This window comes from Spermophilus citellus, assembly GCF_964194105.1.
Source record: "Spermophilus citellus genome assembly, chromosome: 9".
NCBI classification, from domain to species: Eukaryota; Metazoa; Chordata; class Mammalia; order Rodentia; family Sciuridae; genus Spermophilus; species Spermophilus citellus.
Window position 1 is genome coordinate 115,080,556 of NC_138191.1, and position 19,314 is coordinate 115,099,869.

The 19,314-nt window shown below is 47.3% G+C and overlaps 1 protein-coding gene across 1 annotated transcript in view; it reads left to right on the forward strand.

The window, feature by feature from the left end:
* CSMD2 (CUB and Sushi multiple domains 2) overlaps nucleotides 1-19,314 on the forward strand; it is a gene marked incomplete at both ends in the record, with an annotated part of 546,906 nt that overhangs the window by 436,441 nt on the left and 91,151 nt on the right. The window contains 8 exon segments of the mRNA XM_081308594.1: nucleotides 743-937; nucleotides 2,116-2,232; nucleotides 4,751-4,864; nucleotides 11,649-11,744; nucleotides 12,956-13,159; nucleotides 13,580-13,704; nucleotides 14,589-14,685; nucleotides 15,717-15,821. Coding sequence (XP_081164720.1) covers nucleotides 743-937; nucleotides 2,116-2,232; nucleotides 4,751-4,864; nucleotides 11,649-11,744; nucleotides 12,956-13,159; nucleotides 13,580-13,704; nucleotides 14,589-14,685; nucleotides 15,717-15,821 — 1,053 coding nt within the window.

The window sequence follows — 19,314 nt, forward strand, 5'->3', positions numbered from 1 at the left end:
AGCACCTCTCTGTGAGCCCCATCTCTAGACAGCCTCCAGGACTCTCAACAAAGTCTGATACATAGTTGCATGTCCCTGGTATGAACTGGCTTCAGCTATGTCCCTCCAATACCCAGCCCTGCTGGGCTTCTTGCCCATCAATGCTTTTGGAACAGAACTAAGGGAAGTCAGTGATGGAGAGAAGCTAGCAGCAGCTCCCAAGAGCTCATGGCAAGGGAGTCTGTATAGTCCTCCAGGGACTCAGGACCTGCCTGTAGTCCCATCCTTAGACAACATCGAATGCAACCTTATGCAGTGCAGAGGGACATCTACAAGAGTAGATGCCTATCAGGCACATCCCCTGTAGGCCTGACTGGGAATACATGCAAGAATCAATGACCAAATAGAAAAATCTGGTTGTTTTGAGTGCAAAGCCCTAGAAAACTCTGTTGGAGAATTTCACTTATCCCAGAAGTTGAAGGAACCAACCCAGAGGTGGGAGTGGTGTTTCCCTGAGCACTGACATTTACTACCATAGCCCTGCATGGCACCATGATGTGGGGTGGGGAACACTGGTTCCCAGCAGCACCTGTGGGCAGCTTCTCTCTTCCATGATTTCCAGGCTCAGATTTCTAACCAAATGTGGAGATATTTCTAGACCTGAAGGGAATAGAACCAGCAATCCTCAGTCTCTAGGTGTTCCTCATGGAAGCAGGTCATTAATGAGCCCTCTGTATGTGGATGTGTTTGTCTGTTTTTCTAGAAAACCCACGAGAGTCATGCTTTGACCCCGGTTCCATCAAGAATGGCACACGAGTGGGGTCTGACCTCAAACTGGGCTCTTCCATCACCTACTACTGCCACGGCGGCTACGAGGTGGAGGGCTCCTCGACCCTGAGCTGCATCCTGGGGCCCGATGGGAAGCCCGTGTGGAACAACCCACGGCCTGTCTGCACAGGTGGTGGGAGCCAGGGACAGGAGGGTCTGAGAAAAAGCAGGCATGCTGTTGGCTGGGGGAGGGGGAGGGGACACAGTGTTCCAGGGTGCCTCCTGTAAGCAGGGCCAGCAAACATGAGGGTACTGTGACTGAGGATGGCTAATAACCCACCAGGCGTGGCAGTCCCTGTCAATGTGTCATCTCCCTTGGATCACAGAGTAATCTATTTATTCAGATGGTTGCTCATGTCCTCAACAGAAGCCTACAGACATGCAGCCCAGAGAGCAGACCCCAGGGGAAGGGGGCCTAACATGCCCTGGGCTTGTTCCTGAGCTTGGGGGAATCACTAAGGGCTCTACTGTATGGAGTAAGGCCATGGAGTGGGCCACCTCCAAGTGGGCCTGGGTCAGTTGTGGGGTCCTAACAGGGGTGAGAATGTCAGAACACAAGAGCACAGGACTACCCAAGTTGAAAAGTACAGCCTTAGGTGGGCATGGTGGTGCACACCTGTAATCCAGTGGCTCAGGAGGCTGAGGCAGGAGAATGGCAAGTTCAAAGCCAGCCTCAGCAACTTATTGAGGCCCTAAGCAACTCAGTGAGACCCTATCCATAAATAAAACATTATAAAGGACTGAGGATGTAGCTCAGTGCTTAAGTGCCCCTGAGTTCAATTCCTGGTACCCAAAGAAAGAAAGAAAGAAAAGTACAGGCTCCCTTCTGTCTCCACGAGCGAGAGCAGCCCTTCTCTTGCAGAAATTGGCACCAGAGATGGAAACAGAAGGTGGCCACTCCCAGTGGGTTAGTGTGAGGGAACAAACATCAGCCTCTTACTCATGAGACACCAGTTGCCCAGACACACATCTGCCACTGGAAAGCAGAACAGTCTTTTCTAGGCCCCATGTGTGAGCAGGAGAGCTCCTGACCTGCACCCTAGAGCTGTGCTTTCAGGGACCAGTCAGTGTTAATAGAGGGCAAGGGTTGATGCGTGTCCAAGAGCAGTGGGGTGGGTTTCAGGCCAGGCCAGGAACGGTGTCCTTGAGCAGGGAAGGGTAGTGTTCTGGGGACTCCCCTTCTCTGTGCTCAGGGCTACTTTCTCAGGGCAGCCCTACCAGGGGCTCTGCTAGGAGCAAGAAGGAGGATGGGCAGTTAATTAGAAACCCACAGGGTCACCTGGCCCCCCTACCTGGTTTCTCTTTCAGCTCCCTGTGGGGGACAGTATGTGGGTTCAGATGGTGTGGTCCTATCTCCCAACTACCCCCAGAACTACACCAGCGGACAGATCTGCTTGTATTTTGTCACCGTACCCAAGGACTATGGTATGTGTTATTTTGTTTTTGTTTCCTGACTCTTCTCCCTTATTCCAAGATGGGAAACTCCTCAGGCCTTTCCCAGTGATCCACTCCCTAGTGGGCACAGGCAGAGCAGCCTCCAGCACCTCAGCAGGACACTGAGTGCTGATGCTCCAAAACACACTGCCGGAGGTGTTCCTGACACTGGAGGGAAGGGCTCAAGTGAGGCTGGCCAGAATCAAGGGTATGGACTTGATGAGGAGCTACCCAGACAGAGGCCAGATGTCCCGAAGGATCCCCAGCACAACTATGACTGAGTGGAGGGGCAGAGGGCCCAGCAGCAAGAAGGTTGGGGAGGATAGGATGGAGCTGGGCTTGAAAATGCAGGTAAGGGATATAGGAGCCACGTCACCCATGTCCCATCTGAAAAACAGCCTGGCCCAGAGCTATGGATAGGAGGGACTAGAAAAATGTGGGGAGGAGCCACTGCCTTGAGAAGACAGAGAAACCTCCAGACCCCAAGAGATCCAGACAGGAGGAGCCAAGCTCATCCATCACCTGCTGGGCAGTGGTGACATCTAGGAGTCCTGCCAGCCCTAAAGCATTCAAGAAGATCCTAAAGGGCAACCAGGTGGCCAGCCTGGTTGCTTTCTTCCTGAACCTCGTTGTAGGATGATTAGCAACTCTTTTAAAACACGATTGATATTGAGCACAGTGAAGGATGATAATGTATCCTGATCAGCTAGGAGAGGGAGGGACAGCCTGCAGAGAGCTGGCTGCTTATTCCAAAAGGTAGGATGGAGCAAGCCCAGGACAGGGTCTGATGCTTGAGTCACTCAGCAAACATGCAGTAAGCACCTATTGGTGTCAGGCATTCTCGAGTCCTGGGGCCACTGCAATGGGAGAGACATGCTCCTGTCCCTTTAAACTCCCAGTCTCATCTTCACCCAGGACTCCAGACACCTGTGCACTTGCTCCTGCCTCAGGACCTTCACTGCCCAGCATGCTTATGTGGTAGGAGCTAAAGACCTGCAGGATCAAGGGAGAGTCGTGACAGGTTGTCCAATCCCATCTGCTACTCAGCGGCATCCTTGATAGGCAGACATGATGTTCATGCTTGCATTCCTCCAATGACAAGGCGCTTACCCCTCTGCACCCAGCCAGCCCTGAGGCTGCTCAGTGTCAGTGAGCTGAAATCTGTCTGTGGGCACTGGCTCTAAAGGGGCAGAGATCTGCTCCAGGCATCTTCTCTTCGCCAGTGAGGCCAACCTCTGAGCCCAGATAAAGGGTATATTTTCCCTTCTGGGTCTGGATCACTTATCTTCCAGCTCAGCTGTCAGCTCTGACATCATCTCAGAGATCTTCCTGTGGTCTCTTATCTAAAGTGACCTGCCTCACCCTCTCTTTCTGCCCATCACCCCAAAACTTAACACTCTCTGAAATGATCTTTTTATCTAGTTGCTAAGTGTTGGTGTGGGTTGGATGGGGCTGTCCCACTAGAATGCACACTCTGAGAAAGCAGGAACCCCACCTGTCCTGTCCACCACTGCAGGGAGATCCCCCTGCCACTAGCCCGAACCCAGTGCCCATTCTCAGGGTACAGAATATTCTCTTCCTCCTGCTCCTTGGCCCATAAGTCCAGAGCTAAGGATCTCATTGCAGCTGCTGCTGTATTCAGCATTACAAACACTTGCTTATCATGAATCCCTCCCTCTGCCTCAACACATACAACACACGTATACAACACACTTGCACACACAATGCATGCAACATACACACACATACAGTCTATTTTGTACATAATTAAGGCTCTGAGCCAAAGTGGAGAAGGGTCTACCCAAGCTCTTGCCATCAGCATACCAGGCCAACTGGGAGTCAGGAGCAGACAGAATGAACCCAGGTCTGGCCAATAGCTAAATGGAATTTTGCCTACAAAATTCGAGGAAATTCCAGAGACCATAAAAAGAACAGGCCAAAACTCCCCCACCATATTCCCATCTCTGAAGGCCCTTCTCTTCAGAGAAGTCTATCTCTGTATCTCTGTTGCTTTTGCAATAAACCTACTTGTTGCTTGATAAAAAAAAAAAAAAATTTGAATAATCTCTGGAAAAGTCACAAAGATGGTACACATAGCAAAGGTGGTGTCTGACATCCAATAGGTGCTTAATAAATGTTATGCTCTCTCTTCGGCAAAATGAGGTAGAGATATTGCCTGCTCCATCGACAGTTGCTCCTTCCCCAGGAGCAGGCAACTACTCCCCACTCTCATCCCTCTTAACCGTGGAACATCGGGTATCCGGTCAGCTTCAAAGAAAAAGTAAGGGAGAATCTGGGGTTCCAAGATCACATGGAAAATGGGGATATTGCTGAAAGCCCTTTCAAGACCTCAATTAACTGCTGTCACTGCTTTCTCAGAAGGAATAAGCTGAGCTCAGGGCCACCTCCAACAGCTAGACCTTGGGTGCTGTCCTCAGGACCCCTCTCCGTGCCCGCACAAGCCTCTCTGTCTTCCCACTGATGTTTCCACACCCCGTCTCCTCCACAGTGGTGTTTGGCCAGTTCGCCTTCTTCCACACGGCCCTCAACGACGTGGTGGAGGTGCATGATGGTCACAGCCAGCACTCTCGGCTCCTCAGCTCCCTCTCGGGCTCCCACACAGGTACCCAGGGCAGGGCCAGCAGGGGATGATGGTGGGCTGGGGGCAGGCACCACAGGCCAGCTGCTAGGAATGAGGCCTTGTAAGCAGCAGGGGCCGTAGGTGGACCCTGGGGCTTTGCATCCACCCACAGAGGGGAGGTCCCGTGGGCGAGGCCCCTGCCTGTGGCTTGAGGGCAGGCCTGGCCCTTTTTTTCCTGATTTTAGACTTGTTTCATTTTCACTGTAGAAAATTTAAGGGCAAAACGAAATAATCAGAGAATTTAAATTAAAACCACCCAGAAAGAACCACTGATAAGATGTACTACATTTCTTTCCACTCTTTATATCTCCTTAGACTTCATCTTTTACATATTTTATTGAATAAAAACAATAGACATGTTTTAACTGTGAACTTTTCTCTGACATTTTTTTTTCATAACAAGGTATTAAAAGGCTGCTTACTAGTGTTTCATGTAGTTATTTAAGTATTCATACGTAAGTATGAATTCCCTGGAGATGCCATTTACATTGTTTCTATATTTTATTCTAATTAAGAGTAATTCGAGGTATTAAAAAAAGTAATTCAAGGTATTATATGTATATCTTTATGCGTATCTCTGACTGGTATCTTAGAAGCAGAATAACCAAGTCAAAAGATATGAGAGATCGTTATGGCTTTTTATACAGATCGTCAAACACCCCTGTGGAAAGATCTTTGGGGGGGGGTGCACTTGGGTTATGACTCAGCAGTAGAGCACTCACCTAGCACAGCGAGGCACTGAATTCAATCCTCAGCACCACATACAAATAAATAAAATAAAGATATTGTGTCCAATTACAACAAAAAAAAATTTTTTTAAAAGACCTTTCTACCTTGTTCACCAACTGTGAATAAGAGGGTGTTATTCTCATGAAACCAGGCAATTAAGACACCCAAAGCATCATCAGTTTGCAAAGCAAAAACAGTATCTCATTTTCTAATTCACCGTTTTTTATTACTGGTTAGGTGGTAACCTTTTTATAGTGTGTTTATTCGCCTACGTATTTTCTGTTTGCAAATTTGTGTCGATTTTTCCATTAACACTTGTTTTTCTTATTTATTGAGTAAGAGCTCCATATAATTATAAGCGATATACATTATATACGATAAAACCTTTTGTCTAGATTATATGCTATAAAATGCCTTCCCCTCCAGTTTGTCATTTGCCATTTAATTTTCTTCGGGGTGTTTTAATGTCAGAAAATGGAAATTTCCCATGATATCAAATCTATCAATGTTTCCTTTTATAGTTTTCTCCTTTGCTTTTATGCTGATCAAATAAATATTCCTCTGTGTTTTCTTTTGCTTCTTTTTAGTTTCATTGTTCTGCCTTAATACCCTTGGAATTTATTTTGATTTATTATTTGATACAGAGGATCTAACCAGTTATAGTTAATCAGTTGTCCTAGCAGAATTTTAAAAATGCCAGATTTACATATATTAAATTTCTATGAAGTGAAGGGTCTGTTCCTAGACTTTTCCTCCAGTGTTTATTCTTATATCACTTTTAGTTATTGTAACACTTTTACCGATACTATCGTAGTGTTTAATGTTATAACCATTTTAAATACATGCTCTTATCAATCCCCATGGTCATTCTTTGTTTTGAATTTTTTTATTGACTCTTCTTGCTTACTTTTTTGTTTCCGAATAAAATTTAGAACTATTTCATCAACTTAAAAAATTGCATCAAGAATTTGACTGGAATTTCATAAAACATAGATTAAACTAGAGAGAACCCACATCTTTAGGTGAACACTTCTATCCATCCAGGAACGTGGTCTATCTCACCATTCATTTATCTTTTGTAATTTAGGGGAAGGTGCAGTGATTTTTATTTAAATTTTTTAAACTATTTTATTTTTTGGTTGTAAATGGACACAATATCTTTATTTTATTTTTATGTGGTGCTTAGGATTGAACCCAGGACCTCGCACATGCTAAGCAAGTGCTCTACAGCTGAGCCACAACCCCAGCCCTGATTTTTATTTAAGCAATATTCATTTTTTGTTGTTGTTAACTTTATTCCTAGAGACTTCATTGAGATGTTTTGTGGCCCTTTGTGTTGCTCCCACAAATGGATCTTTTTCCCGCCTCATTGTGTTTTCTAACTGGTCTTTGTTACTAAATTCCAAGACAGGCATATTTTTGGTATATTCATTTTGAATCTTCCAAAATAGTGCTACCATTGTCAACTAATTCTTGGCCATTAAGCAAGAAGCAATGTGATTTGCAAATAAATTTACCTCATTTTGCTTCCCTCTTTTCTGTGTTTTTTCTTTTCTTTCTCTGTTTCCTTCCATGATCACTGATCTATTCAAGCATATTACTTTGATTTCAGTGGTAAATTTTTTTTTTACCAAAAAAATTTGTTTCATAATTTCTTTTAAATTTAGCAACATAATTCATATAATATACTAGGATAATGTTTACTATCCTTCATTTACTTTGTTTGCTGCTCATATCCCCTGACCCTGTATGCTGAATGCTGTATTCATAGTTCCCCTTTTTCTCAACTGTAGGCGAGGTTTTGTGTTTTTTGTTGTTGTAGTTGGTTGGTTAGTTGGTTTTTAAATTTTTTTCTTGCTCCAATTTGTCAAATTTTCAACACAGTTTATTGTTATTTTCTAATTAACCTCTAATTAATTTCATAATTTCTCTTCTCTTTTGCCTCTTCAAATTATTTTGTTCTTCTTGTTCAACTTCTTGAATTGGGGTTCCCCCCCCCATGTAAGAAAGAGTACATTTACAGCAGAATAATCAGTTTCAGGCCACACATCTTAATATGTGCTACTTTCATTATCATTACTTTCTAAGTAGCCCACAATATTGCTTTTGCCCAAGGATTGACTAAGAATGTCTCTTCTTTTCCATGCAAGACTTTGGATCTTGTTATTGTTACACTTTTGTTGTTAATTTCTATTTTTCTTGCCACATGGTTACAGAATGTGGCCTGTGCCACTTCTACTTTGGAGAGTAAATGAGATCTTTCAGTAGCCAAGGACATTTTGATTTTAAACCCCCAAAGGATCTGAGAAGAATGTATGTTCTCTGTAGAATGGAGAGGCCACACAATAGCAGGGGCCATCTTGGACTCTGCAGTCACACCAACCGGACTCGTCCGAGCTATTGGCCTTGCTTGCTAAGTGCATGAGCACAGTACCTGACCTCTCTGACTCTCAGTTTCCTCAAGTGAAAAAGGCAGATAGCAGAAGTCTTACCCCTAGGGTTATTAGCAGGAGTGAAAGGGCCTTGAAAGCTATTGGATCAGTCTTACTCAATTTTGTTTTTCATATCCATTTATCAGAGATTCTGCACCAAATGACTCCTCAATGCCACCATCCCACAATTATGCACTCAGCCAAGAGTATAAATCAGGACCCCTCAAGATGGGATATCTTTTCAGTATTGATCAATTGATTGACTGATATAAGTATAGCTGTAGAGATAAAAACCTAAGATTAGGTATGTGGTCTATAGGTAATGAGAGATAGGTAGGTATGTATTTAGAAGCTTTGGATGCAAATATGGATACAGATACAGGTATAGTTATAGGTGTGTAGGACTAATAGAAATGAAAGGAAGGAAGGAAGGATGGAAGGATTAGACCTATCACTATTGATATACTCAGAGAGTTTTATTCCTCCCTTGGAGAAACACTGATAATGAGCCCCACCGGTACTGATGGGGGTGAACTGTCCATAGTGTATTGGGGCTAAGAAAAAAGCTTATGGAGCATTACTGAACATCTTCACTTTGTTTTCTATTGGATACAGCAATTATGGAGAATCTTGCATTAAAACACCTCCCACAATTCTGATATTTCTTGGTCTACATATGTCTTTTAACAATTTTTGTACCCTTTGTATCCCTATCTGCCTTATCTCTCTTTCCTCATTTCCCCTGAAAGCTTCTTTTAAAAAAAAATTTTCTAATTAGTTACACATGACAGTAGAATGCATTTTGATTCATTGAACACAAATGGAGCACAACTTTTCATTTCTCTGGTTGTACATGATGTAGAGTCCCACCATATGTGCAGTCATATATGTACCTAGGGTAATAATGTCCATCTCATTCCACCATCTTTCCTGCCCCCATGCACTCTTCCCTCCCTCCCTCCCCATTGCGCAAAGTTCTTCCTCTCCCACCCCCAGCACACACCCATTATGGATCAGCATCCATTTATCAGAACATTCAGCCTTTGGTTTCTTGGGATTGGCTTACTTCGTTTAGCCTGATATTCTCCAACTCCATCCATTAAGCTGCAAATACCATAATTTTATTCTCTTTTAATGCCGAGTAATATTCCATTATGTATATGTGCCACAATTTCTTTATTCATTCATCTGTTGAAGTGCATCTACATTGGTTCCACTGTAGACTTTCTAAGAGGAAGATTATTTACTTACTTTGCAGGTAAAACGTGCGGCTTGATGTCTGTCAACGGCTTGTCCTCTCTGGTTTTACTTGTTTTGTGTTGACTTTGCTATACCTTCTTTCCATTCAGACCTGGCCCATCTCTAATTTCCCATTTTTTGTTGGTCTTTTAATTGTTCTTAGCAATTATTTTAAAATCATGAATCTCTTCCCCACGGACAAGTTTTGGCATCTGTACTCAGTTTTGCTGCCTTATGAACAGTGATTATTTGGGGTTGCCCATACTTTCCTGGCAGTATTTATCATTGCTATCCTTCATTTCCCTTTTTAGCTCCTTTTTTCCAGTAGGGCTCCTAACTGCAGTACTTCCTGTCACCTTGCATGTATGAGAATGCCTTTCTTTTGACATATCATATAAATGACAACTCAATTGCAAATCAAATTATGGTTCACACCCTTTATCTTTCAAAACTGCAGCAACTATTCCACTTTATTCCAACATTTAATATTACAGACAAATTGTGTTCCAACCTGATTCCTTGTCCTTGTAAATAACCGATGCTTTTCTATCCCTATGATTTTTATATATTTTTTTCCTTTAAAAATCACACAGCCCACTGTGTAAAGGGGCATCTCTATTCACTGCTCAGATCTGGCTCTTGGCAAGTTGGTGCAGTCTAAACCTTGAGTCGTAGAAAAGGTATATTCCTTCGTATATTATTTCTTCTCCTTTGATTCCTCCACCTTCTCTCTCTGGAACTCCTGACATACGTCTATTGGGTTTTTCACATCCATCATCTGTGTCACTTGTCATTTCTCTTATTGTTCTGATAACCTTCATCCTTTTTCTGTGGATCCTGGAAGAAATTCCCATGTTTCATCTCCACTGTTTGATCTCTGCAGGGTCCAGAAGCTGTGTATGAGCATTCCTGCCCCTTCATGGCCTTCATCTCAGATCCTTCCTTTGGCACGTCCTCCTCCTCTGACTTCACAGATGTGATGTTCCAGTTAAACTTGTGACAACCGTGACCAAGAATCTTCTGAGATTTTTTGCTGTCCTTTGTTGTACTTGACATAAAAATATTTGCTTTGACTTCTTAGAGTGGTCTTCTCTCTAAATCTTTTCTTGTGTCAGGTGATGTTGCTCTGTAGAGAAGGAGGTCTGCATGCATTCTGGACTGAAGTCTCAGGCTGTGTGAGCCATCCCTGGGGTCCTAACCCACATCTGTCAAACTAAACAGTGGGAGGACAGCAGAGTGTTCTCTGCCCACCTCTGTTGCCAGGAGGAGCTAGAGAGGGCCAGCACTCTGGGTTATGTGTAAATTTAAGTGTACTGTGCAAAAGGTCATCTGTTCACTGTGACCAGTAGCATCATGTGGGCTTTCTGGAAGCACTGGTGGACCTCCCAGTGGCTCCCAATGTCTTCTTGGCAGGTCTGAATTCCAGCATGGTCCTTTCTGATCCCTACTTCCCTTCTGCATCCACTTTCAAGGACCCATAAGATTGCACAGGAGAAGCATGTAGCAGTGGCCATATCACTCACCGTGTCTCCCTGGGAAAGTCCTCCCACAGGAAGGTGATGAGAAGCAGGACTGTGCTTCATGGCTGCAGAGCAGTTGGTGCTGTCCTTCCTCTTGTGCATCTGCACCACACCAAACAGGACTAGACCTTTTTCTTCTGCAGCCAAGGCTGCCCACCTTCTCCAGCCTCCCCTGCCCATGTAGATGTCCCCAGTGAGTGTGTTGTGACAATACCTCCTGATTTGCCCGAGACCATTTTAGCTTTCACTTGGATGTCCTGGCATAATTATTAATAGCATGACATTTTACTCTCAAAAGTGTCCTAGGATGAGCAATAAATTACATTATTGCTCTGCTTATCCATAATTTCATAGGAGGTCTGGGAAAGGCCAGCTGCTCTCAGGTGATCATGTCACCCTCCTTCCTAGCCAGTGCCTTGTTTTGTTTTGTCTTTTTGTTTGTTTGTTTGTTTAATCAGATGGATGTCAGTTTTCCAAGTACACTGCCCATCAGCTTGGTAATGACCATTCTGTCCATCCTTGTGGGTCAACACATCTTCAGCCACTTTCTCCTTTCTGGGCAGGACATGTAATCTTTCTGAACCCCCTTGTCTTGCTCTGTTAAGTCAGGGTCCTGAACTCTGCCATGCCAACTCCCAATGACCACAGGTCAAGGTAAGTCCATGGGTGAACTTGTAACTGTAAGGTACACTGAACATGTGAGGTTTTATTCCAAGAAGGCCTGGACTGTGGAGCAAACTGCTGTGTGGGATGTGGGCAGCCCCTGCTCCCTGGCTGGGATTTTCTCTGCTGAGCCGGCTGCTAGGCTCACAGTCTTCCTCCCTTCCTCACCCCTTATCTCTGCAGGAGAGTCTCTACCATTGGCCACCTCCAATCAAGTTCTCATTAAGTTCAGTGCCAAAGGCCAAGCACCAGCCAGGGGCTTCCACTTTGTTTACCAAGGTAGGTATGACATGGACGCTGGAGGTTCAGAGGCATCTCAGCTTCCCCATGACTGTGATCCTAGAAACAGGAACCTTCAAACCCTCATCTGACCTCTTTCTCAGTATATCTGGGGGACAATTATTCTTTCGTGAGGCAATTCCCTGACACTCAGCTGAAATTCATACACTGAACCTTTACCCAAAGTACACATTTCTTGGACCAAACTCTGTGGGATGAGGAAGAAAATTAGACCCAGGAGGCTAACTCCTTCCCAATTCCTCACTGTTTCACTCCTGCCCACTATCTGGGACAGTCCAGATGGATGGGGGACACCAGCCCGGCCTCTTTACCTGGACTCTGTCTCTCATGGAGCTTGGTTTTGTTTGCAAGGCACAGTAAGGAATGGGGTACACAAGCTCTGAGGTGAGGTGGTGTCAGCTACTGGACGCCTTGGAGCCCAAGTTTGCTCGTTTATAGAACAAGGGTAGTACAAGTTCCTCACTGACAGGACGAAAAGAGTTCATGGCTTAGCTGGTACCAGGCAATCGATGTCCATTCCCTTCTTTGTCCAGAAAGGCAGTGTCTTAGAGCACCCCAGCTTTTACCTATGGCCCCAGCCTCCTCTTGTCCAGGAGAACATACACTTTCCTAGGGCCCAGGTTCTAACTTGGCCCTATGTATTTAACTCTGTCCAGGATAAGATGCATTTTCCTGCATAGGGGTAATCCTGCCACACAGGTGCCATCTCTAGAGCCTGGGTTAAAGAGTTCCGCAATCTGCCATTGTGAACAGGTCTTGGAGAGCAGCCCTAGAGAGGGTCTTAAGGCATCCGAGGAAGAGAAGCCAAAAGCAGGCTGACAGTGAAGGAGGAAGGGCCATTCTCCCCGCTAAGGAATGCAGGACCCTAATCAGCAAGGGGCATCCTTGGGAAGCAAAGAGCAGCTCTTGGCCTGATGTTTGCCTGCAGGGTTCCTTCCCTTGTTCCCCACCCCCACCCCACCTCCATGGTTTCCCAGAAACTGGGCTACAACATTTTGTGTCCAACTATATTCAGAAAATGCACCTCATGCTAGAGAGAGAACCTACCCTTCCCCTAAGGGAAACTGCCCATGGCCTCCCAGGGTCCCATCCAGAGTGTCTATCAAAGTCCCATTGTGTGTGCATCCATCAGCCACTTTCTAAAGGAATGAGACCTTCCCCTCAGTGCCCTTGTCCCCTGCCCCTTGCAGCGGTGCCCCGAACCAGTGCCACACAGTGCAGCTCTGTGCCAGAACCCCGCTATGGCAAGAGGCTGGGTAGTGACTTCTCAGTGGGAGCCATCGTCCGCTTCGAATGCAATTCCGGCTATGCCCTGCAGGGGTCCCCAGAAATCGAGTGCCTCCCTGTGCCCGGGGCCTTGGCTCAGTGGAACGTCTCAGCACCAACCTGCGTGGGTGAGTACTTGGGCAACCAGGATGGGGCTGCCAGGAGTCCTCTCTCCCTGGAGAGGCAGTCGGTCCCCACAGATGCCCTAAATCACAAAGCAGCCCTTCCCAATATGTACCTTAAGTAGGCGACCCATTCGGGCCACAGCACTCACTGGTCCTGCGGGCCAGGAGTGAAGACAGCGAGGAGGAGCTGGGTGAGGGAGGCTTGTGAAGGGAGGAGCCGGGGTCCAAGACCCTGGGGAATAGTCATGGAGGAGGCCAAGAACAGAAAAAGAAGGCAGAACTCGGGGTCAAAAGGAGAGGCCAGAAGAGTCTGAGTCAGAAGCTGAGGCTGGGATCCTAAGGGAGGAGTCTGTCTGGGAGGCCCCCAAGGAGCCACAAGGACAAGTGCAAGAGGCCGCTGACCAGAGCTGTGTCTCCTCCCAGTGCCGTGTGGAGGCAATCTGACGGAGCGCAAGGGCACCATCCTGTCACCCGGCTTCCCAGAGCCCTACCTCAACAGCCTCAACTGTGTGTGGAAGATCATGGTCCCTGAAGGTGCCGGCATCCAGGTAGGAGCCCTGGGCAGGTCGCTGCACACAGGTGCTAGATGTGACCCAGCCTTGAGCCAAGAGGAGGATCCCCAACTGTGTCCCTGCCCCTTCAGCTAAAGAGGTGCAGTCCAGGTGTGGAGGTGTGACCACACATGAAAGGACAAAGCAGCTCACATGGGGCATAAGGAGGGAGTCAGATAACTCAGAAAGGAGAAGAGGTGAGCCTTGGCTCAGGCCAGCAGAGCAGGCTCAGAGAAGGAAGTGGACCTAGAACCAGAATGTAAAGATGGGGGGCTTCTTGGGCTTGAAGGATGCTTTTCTTAGACTGTGGAGGGTAGAAGGGGAGACCTTGCTGAGGGGAATGAGCAAGTGCCAAGCGCAGGTAAAGTGTGGAGAACCCAGGGAGCCAAAATGGGGGTGTCACTGGTGCCCAGGATGACAGCCAAGTGGAGGGAGGCCCAGAACTGGGGTGGAGGCCTGGAAGAGGATCCAGAGCCCACCAAACCAAGAGAGAGGCCACAGGCTGGGATTGGAGTTACACGACTGGCTCATTGCTGTAGCATGTCTGATGCCAGGGAGCCAGGAGAGTGGGGAAGCCCAAGGAATATTCCAGAGATGAGAAGGGCCGGTCGGACTCAGGCCTTCCCAATTCCTGGAATCTCTTTTCCCCGTTCTCCACCTTGCAGAGAAGCCCACTGCCTGGTGATCTTTCACTTCACATCTGTCTTCCCCACTGGGCAAGAGCCCAGGGGAGGGGCTGCATCTTGCCTTGGTGGGGAGGGCCTCACAAGTGTCCAGCCCCCAGCAGGCACTCCATAAATCAACTATGGGCGAGGAGGAGAGCGGAGGGAGGGAGGGACTCCGGCTGCCTAACCAACAAGTCAATCCCTCTGCCTTCCCAGATTCAAGTTATCAGTTTTGTCACGGAGCAGAACTGGGACTCCCTGGAAGTATTTGACGGTGCAGATAACACCGTCACCATGCTGGGGAGTTTCTCAGGTAAGCCAGAGCTTCTGAGGCTTCAATTTGGAGATCATAATAAATATCATCATCTTTAAAATCTGATGCTGACAAACCATAAATTTCACCATTTCAAAGTATACAGTGCTGTGGTTTTTCTGTATATTCACAGGGTTCCCCAACTATCTAATTCCAGAATATGCTTATCATTCCAAAAGGAAACCATTTGTACTCATTCCCTACCCCTCCCCAACACACACACACCCAGCCTCTGGAAACCACTAATCTTTCAATCTCTGGATTTTCCTGTTCTAGGCATTTCACATAAACAGAATCACACACTCTGTGGCCTCTGTGTCTGGCTTCTGCCACTTGGCACGGTGTTTCTGAGGTTCACCAAGTAGTGGTGCATCAGCACTTCATTGCATGGCTGTCCACCTGTGCATTTGTTGATGGACACTTGGTTTGTTTCCAATTTGGGGCCACTATGAATAACGCCAGTGAGAACACTTCATGCACAAGTCTTTGTGTGAGCATGTATTGTCAGTTCTCTTGGATAGATACCTAGAAATGGAATTGCTGGGCCATATGGAAACTCAATTTAACCTGCTAAGAAACTACCAAATTGTTTTCCAAAGTGGCCACACCAGTCTCCATTCCAGTGATGGACTTCTGCCTGCAGGTGGTGTGTATTTTTAATTGCCCAATGGCCAGGGCAATTAACCGAATCTGCTAGGTCCAGAATGCCATGCTTTTGAGATATGAAAAGGAATCATGTGATCCCAGATAAACTGTCTGCACTGCTGGGTTGCCCAGACAAGTTCACATAGCAGAGTCATTTTGAAGGTGGCTGGGTGGGGACCCACTTAGCTGGTGCATGACCACAGCGCTGCTCATCTTGAGGGGAATGGTGTGGAGTCTCCCCTCTCGTGGCCATTGAAGACCTGGCACTCTAAGCGGGACCTTGAGAGCTGCCTGTCAATAGGCAGCAGAATCGAGAGGAACAGGGAGGAGCTGGGGGGGGGGGCCTGGGAGGCTATGCCTAAATGATCCTTGGTTTCCCTACCCAGGGACCACCATGCCTGCCCTTCTGAACAGCACCTCCAACCAACTGTACCTTCACTTCTACTCAGACATCAGTGTGTCTGCTGCTGGCTTCCACTTGGAGTACAAAAGTGAGAAAGCGGGATCTTGGCTGGCTGGGGGGTCAGGGTGGGAACAGACATTATTGGGTTCCCTCCACGAGCAGGGGTTCTATTAGGGCTGTACATTCTCCATCCCACTCAAGCCTTACCTAGGTGAGGAAGCTAAGGCTCAGAGAGGGTCTGGAACCTCCCCAAGTCTGCACAGCCAATGAGCATAGGAGAGCCAGGACTCACCAGGAGTGTCCAACCTGTGAGCTTCCTTTGAGTCCAAATCAGGAATTGGAAAGAGGGTTGGTCATTGGCCTCAGCCCAAGTATATAAATTGGGATATGAGAATGTGGAGGTGCTCTCCTCCTCCAGTCCTTCAAACTGGCCTCTCTGATCCTTGGTTCTATGATCCAATTGTCTTCAAAGTTTCTTCTCTCATTAGAAACTTCACTCCTCTCGTACAAGATTTTTCCCTCTGGGCTCAAACCCCTATATCCTGACTTTCCACTTCCTTAAGTGGTCACGATTAAAACTCTAAACAAAAAGAGCTGGGGGGCATAAAGAGTTTGTGGGGAGATTGCATTTATCCTGGGACTGCTCACCTGACTCCTTTCCCCACTGGGTACAGGAAAGACCAGGTAGGTGGCAGCAAATAATCATTGAGCATTTACTATGTGCCAGGTGCTCTGCTGGTTTGTGCTAGGATTGGGTAGGATCAGGAAGGGTTAGTCCCTTCCAAGTCAGCCATTCAGAGGCAGATACCTAGAGAAGAACATCACAGCATTACCGGAACTCACAGGGATATCTCTAGACAGCAGAGCAGTGGCTCAAAGGAGAGAACCAACACTTCTTCTGGGCAGGTGGGAAGGTGAATGTCATGAAGAAACACTGAGTACCAGAAAATGCACCAAGCCCTGGGTTAGGGAACAAAAATAAGAGATGGTTCCTGCCTTCAGAGTGTAGGGGAGGGAGAGATGTGGAAACAGTTATTTTAGTGCAGCCTGATATGCTCAAGAAATACAAAGGAAGGGAGCTAGCCAAGTAAGGCCCTGCAGAAGGGGACGCCTGAGCTAGGTGTGGAATGAGAAGCAGGAAATGTGGGAAGCATGGTTGGCACCACTCTCTGTGTCAACATGGGCCCCTCAGATGGAAGGCTCTAGTGGCACTAGAGGCCTGATGGGGTGAGCGCTGGCTGTTACGCAGATGCCCATCTGGCTCTTCTGGAAAAATGAACTCTATCCAGGTGGTGGAGGGAGGGCCAGTGGGATCCCCGGATGCCCCACCCCTAAAGGACTGAAGTGTGCACCTGATGGGAAAGGCACAGCATAAGCCAAGACCCCGAAGGATGGAGGACAGGACAGAGACCCCTGAGACCTTCCTCCCCCCACACAGGAAAGGCTTCACTCAGCGGGGGGACTGAAATAGCCTGGGTTGTTGAGTAATTCACATTATTCCCTTTATCCTCCCTTCTCTGTTCCCTCCAATTTTGGTTCTTTATTATCTCTTTTGAGTCCTTAAATGTTCCCTAAAACTATTGGCTGGTTCTTTCTTTTAAAGATCACTTCCTCCCTAAGTCTGCTTGTCATTCAGTTGCCTCATTCTAGAAAACACCTGTCCCTTCTTGCTTTTCTCTGTCTGGGGAACCGGCTGTTTTCTCCAGGTGGCATTTCCCATGCACTGTCCTCTCATGAGGGACATTTGGAGTCTGGAATTCCTGGAAGCCAAGACCCTGTCATGTTTTGTTGATACTCTATAAAGAGGGTGCAGAAGATGGAGAATGAGCTGCTATTGCAGACACAAATGGTGAGGGGTGCCGTAGAGTCACATCTCCTCCATGACTCATGTTTAATTTTTATTTAATTGAAATGGAAGTTGGAACAATACACTTTCAAAAGTAATAAATTACATAGGATAAAAAAATAATTTTTCCTTTGTTGTAAGCACGGATTAAAACCAAGCTGCTCGGCGTGAGAAGGGACTTTTCACTCCTCCTGCTTTTCCTCTCTCCAGCCTGGTGCCCTTCCCCCCACCATGCTCTTTTGTTCTCTCTCTCCTCCGCTCTCTGCCCCCTTCTCCTTCCAGCCACCACTATCTTCCCAGGAATAGGCCTCAAGTCCCTAAGCTGTGACCACCCCCACTAAATAGTGAGGTGCATTGTTGATAAAGAGACCTGAACAGCCAAGGTGAAGTCCTTCGGCTCAGCTGGGAGATGGTTTTAATCCTTGTCCTTGGGGTCTTTTGTCTCTTTTGCTGAGGTTTTGGACACAGGCCCAAAGAGGCTTCACATCTTCAAAGAACAAGTAGGACAGGAGCTGCCTGGGAAGGGTGGGAGGGGCCTTCTGGAGGGAGAGCAGCTCTGTAAGTTTGATGGGGGTTTGGGGGGTACAGGGGCAGGTATATTTACCACCATGACAATCACACTTGACTATGTACATGTATAGTTCATGCATTTCGCTATATGTAAATTGTCCTCAAAAGAAACAAAATATATTATTAGTGTCACTTCTGAATATAGCATGAGGGCTCATCAGAAGAAGAGGGCTACAAAAGAAGAGGGGGCTGGTGGTTGGTGGCTTTGGCTGACCAGTCCTTCTCTGTTCCTTTTCCATGGACACCTGGCTCCCTGAAGGCACTAGACACCCTGGGAGCCTGTATCTCTCCAGGGAGCCACCAGGAGGGCAGAGGCTGCTCAGTTAGTGCCCCCGCCCCGTTCTGCCTCCCTGGGTGCAGAAGCGTAGTTTAGAGCAAACAGAGCACCCAGCACACAGTCACACCTTTGCCTCCTAGTTCCTGGAGAAGGGCACTCCATGTTCTGTCCACCAATACACCGGAATTTATTCTGTGCGTCTGAAGTGCCTCTACCTGCAGATAGGCTTCTGTGGGGCACAGGAGAAGCACAAAGCCCCCCAGCAGGAGCCTTGCCCTTCTGGGTGCTGTGCTTCAGCCAGAAAGGGACTCAGCAGGCTGAGGATGAGTTGGAGGCCTGGGGGGGGGGGATGAGAAAAGGAGGGGTCAGAGCAGGCAGTAGGGCAGCTGGCTGGGGCTGGGCCTCCTCTTGGCAGACTGGGCTCCATGTGAATCCCAGCTCTGTGGCTCCAGGGCACAGGCCGGGCCTCTCTTGGCCAGGGTTCTCCTCTGTGAAATGGGGGCTAAGGCCTGCCTCGAGGGGATTCAGGAGGCATGTGACTTCCCAACCTGGCCTCACTCCTGGCCCTTGCTCAGTGAGTGTTGCTCCTAAGGGGACGATGGTGCAGGAGCAGGAGGACAAGGACAGGTGCCCCCGCTAAGCCCCGGGTACAATACAGGGCATATGGTGAGGACTAAATGAGCAGAGGTTGAAGTTGAAAAGCCAAGAGGGAGAGCAAAGGAGAATTTGAGAGCCTGTGCAGGTGATTTAGAGAAAGGACCTACCTGGCCAGGATTGCAAAGGTGCCAGAGGCCTAGGATGAGAAGCCTGGGCTTGGTTTGATAGGCCCCAGGGACCCACTTCAGGCCTCTAAGCAAGGAAGGCCCATGATTCAAGGAGAGATCTAAA